General features: G+C 36.8%; 1 protein-coding gene across 2 annotated transcripts in view; it reads left to right on the top strand.

The window, feature by feature from the left end:
* kra (basic leucine zipper and W2 domain-containing protein kra) overlaps positions 1-12,325 on the top strand; it is a 197,024-nt gene that overhangs the window by 123,906 nt on the left and 60,793 nt on the right. For both annotated transcript variants that reach the window (XM_090388872.1, XM_090388871.1), the window contains exons 6-9: positions 229-364; positions 2,314-2,423; positions 4,483-4,569; positions 4,688-4,771. In XM_090388872.1, coding sequence (XP_090244998.1) covers positions 229-364; positions 2,314-2,423; positions 4,483-4,569; positions 4,688-4,771 — 417 coding nt within the window. The remainder of the gene's footprint in view (positions 1-228; positions 365-2,313; positions 2,424-4,482; positions 4,570-4,687; positions 4,772-12,325) is intronic.

Genomic DNA, 12,325 nt, shown 5'->3' with positions numbered 1-12,325 from the left:
GCCTGCAAGCTGACCATATGTTGCTTAGATAATGTATTCTTTATGTTAATTGTTTAGCTACAGTTTCATTATTAGTCCAAGATTTGAATACCAAGGGTGCATTTTGACTCCCTTGTGGTCAGAAGTTGTCCAGCCATTATGTGATCATTTTATTGTGGTATCTTCGTTAATTATGTAATTTTTGTTTATCTTTTATATGGCTTTAATATATAACAATCTTATTTTCAGGTAATGGTCTTCCTAAAAGGCTTTACTGCCCAAGACCGTCAGAAATTGGCAAAAGTTGCAGCCATATTAATTGCAGGAGGTCAGGTTCCACCCTCTGTTTTGTCAAACACATTGCAAGATCATTTGGTAAAAGATGGTAAGTAAATATAGGCTTATTTGGAAATAGTTATCATTATACATCCGATTAATAGTCAGAACAATGTTAAATCTTAATATTGTAATATCACAATATTGTATATCTGTAAAATGGGACACTTTTGTTGAAAAAGATTATTTATATGCCTTAACTTATCTGAAATATCTTAGTTTAGTAAATATGTTTATTATTATTAATGGCAAGTAAGCAAACTTATACAGCATTAGCAAAAAAAAAAGGAAAGGAAAACCTTCCCACCTCACCTGTTCATCCCTCCAATAGTTTGTGCAGTTCTGCCTTGAATGTGTAATAATTTGATATGTCTTTATCATCTCGTGTCATCCTACTCTAAGTTTAATAACTATGGAAAACTAATAAATGGAAAATTTGACCTTCTGCCACCAGGCTTACTGTTTATTTTTTTTTGGTTTAGAAAAAAAAAAAAAAAAGAAATCTGTTAAAAAGAACTAGATTTGTGTTTTTTAATTGGACAAGGTGTAGCTGCAAAAAAATAAAAAAATAATAATAATAATTATTCCGTGTATGTTTATGAAATGCACTGCCCACTCCTATGTTGATATTCTGTAAAGATTTAGTTCAAGTTTCAGTTTCTCTCACTTTTCATTGCTGATTCAAAGTGAGGTAGTTGGGAAACATATAGAGGCAACTCCCGTATAACGTGGTACTTCTACAACATGGTTTTAGAATTGCACTAAATCTCGCATAACTCGGTATTTTTGAGCTTTTGTACTGGGAAAACCCTGCTATTATGTTATGTGTAATTTTCAACGTTTCCATTCCTTTTTGTGAATCCCTGCTGTTGACTCGCTAGTCGTTATCACCTCCGTGATATTTTTCTAAAACACATTTCTGTAGGTCACTACTATAAACAATAAAAGCGATTTTCAGTTTCCAGTTTATTGGTCTTTTCTGTTAGTATAATCAGTTATAAATGGGCAATAAACTCGATCTTCTTGCATTTGCTATAGTATCGATAGCTGGAATTCTGTGGGTTTTCACGTTATTAAGATGAAATGTGTTTCCCCTTCCATGAAATATTCAACCATATAAAAAATATAAATTTTCAGAAACTCATTACTCTATTATATCTCACTTGTACATATCGTGTTTGTTGCAACTTATGCATGCCCTGTTCTTTGTTATTAATTGCTCATCATTTTTACTGTTTTAAATTTTACAACCAAAAAAAAAAGAAAAAAAAAGTCGGTGAACAGACATCAATTAGTATGTACATATACAGCATGTATCAATTAAGCTATGTACGTAAGTGTAAATTTATTTTTATTTTGCTAACTGAAAAATATTCTTCTAATTTTCACGTATCATTTAACTTCGTTAATTGGTGAGGTAATAAAGTTAAATTTTTCTTTATATCTTTAAAGTGGGAGTCCACTTTATTTTGTGGGGAGATCCTTGGGTTAGGTTCTGTGCTTGTTTGAGACCATAAAAAGACTTCGAAGCATGCAGTTAGTGACTTTTAAAGAGAGCAGAAGGCACATGAAATCTAGATGCTGCAGAAGAGATTGTGCTTAGCAACAATGAATTTTTTCTGTTTTCAGTGTATAGAATACACCAGCATGCCAGCTAACGAGTTCATAATTTGATGGAAATTTGAAAGAAATATGAATATATATTAAAAAAATTTTTCAGATTCCTCTTCTAAAAGTTGGCAAGTGTGTGTATATATATGTTTGCTTGTTTAGGATTTGGAGGATAAGAGTATTTATTTATTTATTTATTTCTTTATTTATTTATTTTTTGTAAAGGTAATACAAACTTAACACTCAGATTGGAATGACATAAAAGTTTGAGCACCTTGATATTGACTGTTATCTATTCTTTTCAGCTTTATGAGTTCCAGGTATTGCAGATTTAAATTTAAGAAGTGGTAAACAGTGAGCACTTACACTCTCCTGTTTGAATTTCAGGTATTGCACTGGAATTCATTATGGAAGTCTTCAAGACTTGGCTTGCTGAAAGAGATAGTGCCACACTTTGGGCTGCCTTGAGAAAGGCAGGACTGGATACACGGCTTCTTGTGAGTAATGAAACTACTTTTTATTAGTTTTAGCATATATTAAGTTATGTAGTTACAATAATAAGTGAATAAAGTATATAATCTCATACAGAATGGTTCAAAATGCATTACCACCTATTTTTAAAAAGGTATTGTTGGAGTTAAGACAAAAGACTGGACCAGTTTGCTAGGTAATTTTCCATTTCTTTTACCCGTGATTGAACCTTGCCATAATCACCATTGTCAACAAGTTCTTCATTTTCTGTGTCTCAAGGTCATGCACTTGGCTTCCCACTCCACTAATGCTTTCCGAAAAGGTCAAGTTGTATGACCTTGCACCTCTTTCTCACTCTCCTTCTCCCCCACCCTTGCTATAAATGGCTCTACTTTCATTAGTTCTGTAATATCAATGGTTGAGGCTTACAGGGACAGCTGGACCAGTGCCTTCATAATGAGAAGAATACATATGAAGGGTTTTTTATTTGTTTATTATTTTTTTATTCTGTTTTGCTGGTGCAGCAAAAGACTAAAGCTCCCTTGCACCATATATCAAATACTATCACAAATACATGCATTACTTTTTTTGCATGAATGCATATGTTATGAAAATTTCTTAATATCAGGATGTTTGATTTTGTCATTTTATTATTGCCAAATTTAAGAGGGGAAAAAAAATGTGTTTCAGCTTTTTTTCTGAGTGTAGTGTCAATTTTATATTACATTTATTTTAGTAACAAAAATTGGCAAATTAACAGTTATTCACAAATTGAAATTTCTCTTAGCAAATTAGGTTCTGCATTGAGATATTTTCAGTTTATTGTATAATACTGGTTCAGAAGGTGATTTTAATGCAACCAGACAATATTGTCTTGAAATTAAATATTGTAAATTTTCTTTTTGTGATGCATGATCATGCTCAGTGGACTTTTTTTCCTGTTTTGTTTGTTTGTTATTTGGTTTTTAGGAGCATTAGCAACTAAGGCCATATTGCTCCGGGATATGCGGTAGTCATTCCCTGACCTTTCCACATCCGTATTTGGTGGTCACGGGCTCGAACCCAGGTCTAATCAAAAGGCGTGTGCTACGCACTGCTGCTCCTGCCCACCTAGCTACGAAGGTGCCTTTTGCTTTTTTTAACCAACATATACATACTTCAGCACACCATTCACCGACTAAGCTGATAAAGAGGCACTTGGCCCCAAAAGCTACTGTATATTTTATTCTGTTGTATTTTAATACTTTTATTTTATTGTAATGCTTTTATTATATTTTTTATCCGTTTCAGTAATTTTTGTAGATATCATTTATTTTAAATTTGTGTTAATTCAATTTGCCAGTCATCGCTAGAAAGTTTTGTGAGAAGTTTTGGCATTTTGAGTGGCAGGCATGTTGTTTCAAGGTTACAAGTTGAAATATTGAGGGGGTGGAGGATAAGAGTTCTCCCCATCAGAGTGCCCAACTTCGCTTCCCCAATTTGATTTAGATCAGTTGTGAATAAATGGCTTATAAACAGGTGAAGCTTAAATCGTGTATTGCAAAATGATGGATAAAATTAACTTCCCCCTTCTCAGGATCGTGAGTACCCTGATGATATGTGTGATAAATTTTGGTTTTGATCGCATAAACCAAACCACTGCTTGGAAAGTAGACTTAAATAGGTGACAGATTTTGGAAATTTTTTTTTTTTTGGGAAAAAGCCCAACCATTAGTCATCATTGTTTTAGGTGGCACTACTTGTTCAACTCACCTCTGTCTCTGAGCAGCTGTTCTAACCCCCATTATCTGATAAAATGTTTCAGACTTGAGTTTTTATAATTTCTTCTTTCTCTGCCATTTCTTGTACATGTAGATATCTGCCCTTTTGAATTTAGATATCATACCTTTTGATCTTGAAGATCTTTTTGCAAAGACAATATGAGATTACTATCAACAACAAATAAAAATAAAATAAGTAGTTTGTACAGTATTTTTTGGGATATTTTAATTTGAATGAATGGCTATTTTAACTTTTTTTCATTTTGCATTCAATTCAAATGAGAATGTATGAATATATTATATTTTGTGTGTTTATCTTTTTTAGGAATTTTTCCCTGTAAGCAAACGCAGTCAGGATAATATTACTGCCACATTCAGTTCACATGGCCTTAGCCAACTTGTAGACTATCAGGTATGCTGATGAATTTTTCGAAATGTTTGATATGACTTTATTAATTCATACTCAACAATATTAATTTGCTTGTAGTACATATTGATGGAGAAACATGTTTGTTTGTTGTTCCTTGTAGAAAGCCCAAGAAAATGCCAGTGTGAAAAAAGATTTGCAACAGCAAGTGGGTAGTCTGCTTAAAGATGAGGCACCTGTGAAAGAGGTGAGTGTTCCTTAACAAATAAGTAAATATTTTATTATAAGCAAGTCCATTACTACAACAGCCCTGGATGGTACACAGGCCAGAAGGGATTTGCGTCCTGTATGTCAATCATCATTGAACAGTACAAGGGCAACGTTTTTGTTGATTAATTTGAGAGTTGGCACAGGAAACACCAGTTAGTACACTTTAATCTACCATTCAACAGAGTGAGTTGAGCCTTTTAATGTTGCAACTGGCAGATGAGGCCTATATCTGTGAGGAATAGCAGTGTTGTAAAGTGCAGAAGAAAGTATGAATGGCTTGAGCTTTTTTGTGATTGAGAGGTATGCAAATTTTTCAGAATTTAGTGGAAAGGCCAAATTTGGAGAAATAATTGTTGACAAGAGCCGGTGTTGACTTGCTAGTCGTTATCACCTTTCTGATATTTTTCTAAAGTGCATTTCTGGAGGTCACTACCATAAAACAATTTTCAATAATTATACTTTAATTAAATTATTATTAATGGCTTCTCTGGGCATTTTATTAAATGTATGAGATGGCATAAAATTTATTTTTTGGATCAAGAGTAAAAGGAGTGGGATAATTGCAAAAAAAAAGCAAAGGAGACAGGGTACAGCCCTCTAACCATAGCATTTTACAGCTGTGGATACAGGAAACTTGGGTCAGTACAGACAGCTACAGAAAATTAACACAGATGTAAATTACTTGAATGTCAAAAATAACTTATGGACACTTTCAAAATTGATCCTTTTTGTGATTTTTTTTTTTTTTTTTTTTATGTAAACCCCAAACACAAGAGGTATTAGAACCTATAGTACTTAGTACCATGCTTGGGTTGGAGGTTGAGAAGACGAAAGAAGATAATTGTTGACATTGGACTTGAACTTCTGTAGACTGTAATTTTCAGGAAATACGTATGAAGGAAGGTCGTTCCAGAAAATGGCAGTTGAATGAATAAACGAGGAAGATGAAAAGTTGGTTCTGTGAGTTTGAAGTTGGACAGTAAATAGATGTTGGCTGGTGGCAGCACGTGTTCGGACTGTTTTGAAAGAGAGAGCGGGAATTATAGAAGCCAATTCTGAAGAACAGGAGGTATCTTTAGAAAAGGCATGCAGCAGAAATAGTACGTCTATGAGATAGCGAATGGAGACACTCTGTTACAGATGAATCATTAATTAACCTAACTGCCCTCTCCTGAATGGAATCAAGAAGCCTGAGAGAAGTTTTTGGGGCACCACCCCAGATGTGGGAATAATATTCCATGACAGGGCAGATTTGCGATTTATACAGATTGAGTAGCTGTATGGAAGAAAAGTAATACCGAGACAGAGAGAGAAGGAGAAAATTAAGTTTTTTAGATGAAGAGGAAGCAATATTTGTAATGTGCTTTTGTCAAGAGAGATTAGAAGTCAGAGTAATCCCCAAAAGAGACATATCATTTTGTCTAGAAATCGGAGTGTCACAAAAGATAAGCATAGGAGCAGAAGAATCCTTTTTGTGAGATATAAGACAAGACTGAGTTTTAGAAGGATTGAAATCGATTAAGTTGTCGTTGCCCCACTGGAGAATTACCTGAAGATCGGCATGTAAGGAACTGGTAGCAGATTTTCGAGAAGTTGAAGCTGATTGAGCAGGGCGAGGTTTCTCAAAATTGAAAGTGGAATGCAACATGCTATCATCAGCAAAACTATGGATAGAATTTCCAGTCAATGGGAGAAGGTCATTAATATACAAGGGGAAAAGAGTGGGGGAAAGAACTAAACCTTGGGGGACACAGGCATTAGTGAAGAAGTTGGAAGACAGAGTGCCATCTACCATCACCCTCAGTGAGGGATCAGAGAGAAAACTGGATAACCAATTACTAAAAACAGTTGGCAAACCATAAGATGGAAGCTTGTTTAGAAGACCTTTAGGCCAAACACAATCGAAAACCTTTGAGATGTGAAGAGCAACTACTTGTGTTTCACCAAACCTTTCCATTGAATTAGTCCATAAATGGGTAACATAAGCCAGAATATCACCAGTGGATCGACACTGACAGAATCCATACTGGTGATCGTTAGTCAGACGGAAGGTTTCTAGGTAGTTTAAGAGTTGGGGGTTAATTGATTTCTCCATTACTTTAGAAACAGAAGTAATTGCAATGGGACGATAATTGGATGGGAGAGATTTGTCACCCTTTTTAGGAACTGTCTGGATATGAGCAAATTTCCAAGCAGAAGGAAAAACACCTTTGGAATAAGAAAGTGAAAAAGGCCGGCAAAGAATAGGAGCAAGTTCAGGAGCACAGGTTTTGAGAACAAGTGGAGAAATACCATCGGGACCTGGAGCTTTCTTAGCATCAAGATTCGTCAAAATCCTTCTGACATCCTTTTGACGGAAGACCACAGGAGGCATTGAACGGAGCGTGTTGGGAATGGTGGGAGGTGTTTTACCAAGATCATTAATACGTGGGTTGGAAGAAAAATGGGATGCTAGCAGGTCAGCTTTATCCTTAGCTGAAGTGACAACAGAACCATCTGGTTTGGGCAGAGATGGGCAAAAGCTGTAGCTTTCAATTAGCTTTGGCAAGAGACCAGTATGCTCGGCTACCATTAGGGCAAGAAGCAAGTTTTTTACTCTTAGCCTGTTCAAACTCTAGTCTGGACTGATTAATGACTGCTTTACAATTGTCCCGAGCTTTGATGTAGGCAGAAAATGAAACTGGAGAATTAGAAACATTCCAGTTACAATATGCAACATTGTTCTCTTGAACAGCCTTAGCACATTTATAGGGGAAACCAAGGTTTAGATAAAGGACGAGATTTTAAAGTGGAGTGTGGGATAAAGGATTCCATTCCTGCAAGAATAATTTCACTGACACGATCTGAGCAAACGTTGACATCAGAAGTTTTGAAACAGTAATCCGACCAAGGAAAAGAAGAAAAGAAATCTCGCAGATCATCCCATTTTGCATTCTTGTAATGCCAAACAATACTAGGTTGGGAATAGCCATGAGATAAAGGCTCCATTGGAGAAGAGACAATCACCAAGTTGTGATCTGAAGTGCCTAAAGGACCTCTCACTTCAACCACGTACTTGAAGGGTTGTTTGTGAGAATAAGATCAAGTGTGTTGGCTGTATGATTAGGATTGTCCAGTATTCTTGTAGGTAAATGAACAGTCTGTGCAAGGTCATTAGTAATTGCAAAAGTCCCGGCATCTTGACCAGCTGGGTCGGTGTGACTAGAAAATGGAAGCCAGCTGCAGTTGTGAACATTAAAATCACCAAGGAAAATTACCTCACTGTTAGGAAAGTTGGACTGGAGAAAGTCAAGTTGCAAAGAGAGGAAGTCAAAGAGCTCCAAGTGATTAGTGGAGTTGGGAAAACGGTAGACACAACAGATGAATTTGACGCAATGAGGTAGAGAGATTTTAAGCTGGAGAAGATCAAAGAGAGGAGATTCCAAATTGCCAAGTCTCTGACAGGGAATATCAGAACGGACATATGCACAAGTACCACCTTTGAGGCGAAAGGAATAATTTGGGCATCTGAGATGAGCAGTAGTTGAATCAACCGATAACTGAGATTCTGTGAGAAAAAGTACATGGAGTTTGGCAGACTGCAAGTGGAAATGGATATCGTTGAGATTAGAATTGAGACCACGTATATTTGTGAAATGAATTAGGAAGTGCTTGGGAAGTTTAGATCTTTTCGCAGATAGGCTTGCTCTATTAGTTTGACAATTCATGGTGTATTCAATAGTAAGAAAAAGTGGGTGGGACCTGCTGTATGAAGTAATGAAATTTTTGGATATGGTGTACACATGATAAGAATATACCCAGATCCTTGACAAATAACGTGGCCTCTACAATGCTCCCTGCATACACACTACTAGGACTCCCTCCAGTCACTATCTGGCAGAGTAGAGGTAGCAAGATTATACACTAGCTGATACCAAAGCCTCCTAGAGAGTTACCAATGGGTTCGGTCCGGTGTACTAACTAGCAACCGCTACTAACTGCTTTAGAGCTGTACCCTCTAAATGTAAGGAATATTGGATCTTGCCACGATGTTCATCATAACCTCAAAAGTCGTCAATCATACTGCATGATGGAAGAGATAGGGAAGGGTTGACCGGAACTTAGCTCTAGAGACTAAACATGGGTTCCACCACGTCAATTCTCCAATAAGCAAAGTGGTGGTATTGCACCGGTTGATGAGAGTCATCTACCACCTATTACTGCCTGATGACATGGAGGGGTGGCAATGCCTCCATATGGTGTGGGCGCCACACCTCAACCCCTGCTTACATTGGTTCACATCTGGGTGGTCACCCACCATGTACTTGTGTATGGGGGGGGGGTTATACCCAGGATTACTAACAGTCCCCCCATCGTGAAGGTGCAAGCAGAGGATTTGGCTGTCGCAGACCATCTGGACTTCACTGAAATTGGGTCCACTTGACTTTGAGTGTCACCCGAATATCAGTTCCATCAGTGTTTTAGACTCCCAGGTAGCAAGTACAGCTTGTCTGGCATATCTGAGAGAATGTCTGTGACAACCTCAAGGACCAAATTTGAGATGCTGTGCAGCATTTTGAGTGTTGACATTAAATTTTCTGTAATAAAATGAAACAACACACCTTTTTTGAAGGCATGCACTGTGAATTGCAGTTGATTGGAAAACTGTATTGATTAGTATACAAGTTTCTTTTAGCAAAGCCTCTCAAGCACCCAAACACCTGCTAAAGTGTTTGGAGTGGATAATTTTATTCTAGGGGAACAGGGCACAGCACAAAAAGAGATATATCATCTTGCCTAGATATCGGAGTGTCACCAAAGATAAGCATAGGAGCAGAAGAATCCTTTTTGCGAGATATGACAGGACTGAGTTTTAGAAGGATTGAAATCAGCTAAGTTGTCTTTGCCACCCAGTGGAGCATTACCTGGAGGTTGGCATTTAAAAATTGGTAGCAGATTTTTGAAAAGTTGAAGCTGATTGAGCAGGGCAGGGTTTCTCAAAATGGAAAGTGGAATGCAGTGTGCTATCATCAACAAAACTATGGATAGAATTTCCAATCAATGAAAGAAGGTCATTAATATACAAGAGGAAAAGAGTGGGGGAAAGAACTGAACCTTGGGGAGGACACCAGCATTAGTGGAGAAGTTAGGAAACAGAGAGCCTTCTACCATCATCCACAGTGAGCGGTCAGAGAGAAAACTGGATAATCAGTTACAAAAAACAGTTGGCAAACCATAAGATGGAAGCTTGTTTAGAAGACTTTTATGCCAAACACAATCGAAAACCTTTCCAAGCAGAAGGAAAAACAGCTTTGGAATAAGAAAGTGAAAAAAGATGGCAAATAACAGGAGTAAGTTCGAGAGAACAGGTTTTGAGAGTTGCTGCCAATAGCTTTGGCAAGAGTCCAGAAAACTCGGCTACCCATAGGGCAAGAAGCAAGTTTTCTACTCTTAGCCTATTCAAAATCTAGTTTGGACTGATTAATAACTGCTTTAAAATTGTTGCGAGTTTTGGTATAGGCAGAAAATGAAACTGAAAATTGGAAACAAGCCAATTACGATATGCAACATTCTTCTCTTGAACAGCCTTAGCACATTTATTGGAAACCATGGTTTAAGTAAAGGACGAGATTTTAAAATGGAGTGTGGAATAAAGGTTCCATTCCTACAAGAATAGTTTCACTGACACGATTTGAGCAAACATTGACATCAGAGGTTTTGAAACAGTAATCTGACCAAGGAAAAGAAGAAATCTCGCGGGTCATCCCATTTTGCATTCTTGTAATGCCAAACATCGGTGAAGATAGGATATTAGAGGTGGAAAAGGAATTAGAAAATATGAATTGGAATATCATCAGTTTGGCTGAAACAAGAAGAAATGAATCACTTATTTATCAAGTGGAAATCTACTGTACACCAATGGAAACAGTGAAAGGAGTGAAGGTGGAGGTGGCTTTCTGGTTCATAAAGATATAAAAAACAACATTTTTTAATTCAAAAGTATATCACCGAGGGTGTCAAGACTACTACTCAGGATTTCTAAGCAGTACAAGCTAAAAGGTTATAATGATTTATACACCAACATCGAGCCTTGATGATGAAGAGGTTGAAGAAATGTACACAGAAATTGAGTCTTCTAGATGAGCAGAAAACCCACTACATTATTATTATGAGGGGCTTCAATGCTAAGGTTGGAAAGAGACAAAACAGCACAGAAAGGGGAACTATAGAAAATTTTGGAATTGGTGAAAGACTTGTGGAATTTGCAGAATCTCGAGGAATGTCAGTGATGCACACATTTTTCAAAAAAAGGTGAACAGAAAGTGGACATGGAAGTGCCCAAATGGATTTAATAACTAATGAAATCAACTTCATCCTCACTAACAGAAGATATATCGTGAATGGTGTTACCGTCCTGAACAAGGTAAATGTTGGAAGTGATCACAGAATAGTAAGATGCACATTTGATATAGATGTAAGAAAAGAAAGTAAAAAACTGACTCAAGTAAATAATACGAAGGTCTTTGAGAGAACAGAAGAGGAGAAAAAGCAGTGTGTACTGGAACTTAAGAACAAGTTTGAGCTTCTGCAAACTCTTCAGGACCAAGATATTGACGAGGAATACTACAACTTTCCAAAGAACAAAAAATTAGTCAAGAATCACTTGTCATGATGAACCGTAGAGGATAAATGAAGAGCAAGATAAACATTGGCAAGGATAAAATTGTGTATACTGAGTTATGCAAAGCCATTAGAAAGGGACTCAGAGAGGGCATAAGGAGATTTAACACAAGAAAAGTAGAACAAGCATTAAGGGGAAACAAAGGGCTTAAATCAGCAGCCATGAGCAGGAATACAGAAAGACAAATGATACTGAAACTGAAGAAAAGCAATGGTGTACTTATAAATAGCAGAGAAGGCATAATTCAAATAGCAGAAGTCTACTATAGAGAATTATACAAGGAGCAAGGGAATGATGCCAGCAGTGGGGAAGATGGATCACAAATTAATAACACATACGACATACCTGATATCCTACCTGATGGGGTAGAACATGCGTTGAAGAAAATGAAGAATCGGAAAACCCTGGGGGAAGATGAAATTATTGTAGAGTTGTTAGAATTGGCAAAACTCTTCACAAAATGCATTAGAAAAGGTGTGACACCTAAGGAGTGGAATAAAAGCAATCATGGTTTTGCTGGCTAAGAAAGGAAATAAATCAGAAATTGGAAATTATAGACCAATTAGCTTGTTATCCCACATCTACAAGTTGTTCACAAGGGTCATTACTAACAGATTAGAAAGAATACTTGATGAGAATCAACCGAAAGAGCAAGCTGGCTTTAGGACAGGATTCTCAACTATGGATCAAGCTTCACATAATATCACAGCTAATGGAGAAAGCAAATGAATATGAAACACCATTATGCCTGGCATTTGTGGATTATGAAAAGGCATTTCACTACATACAGCATAAGCAATGTTTCAGGCACTGGAAAGACAAGGCATAGATACCCCATATATAGGAACTCCCAACTTACGTAAGGGTTGT

The sequence above is a fragment of the Mastigoproctus giganteus genome, chromosome 14 (assembly GCF_048544385.1).
Source record: "Mastigoproctus giganteus isolate SK-2022 chromosome 14, ASM4854438v1, whole genome shotgun sequence".
Taxonomy (NCBI): domain Eukaryota; kingdom Metazoa; phylum Arthropoda; class Arachnida; order Uropygi; family Thelyphonidae; genus Mastigoproctus; species Mastigoproctus giganteus.
The sequence above is the reverse complement of the archived record's forward strand: the minus strand, read 5'-3'. Positions and strand labels throughout refer to the sequence as shown.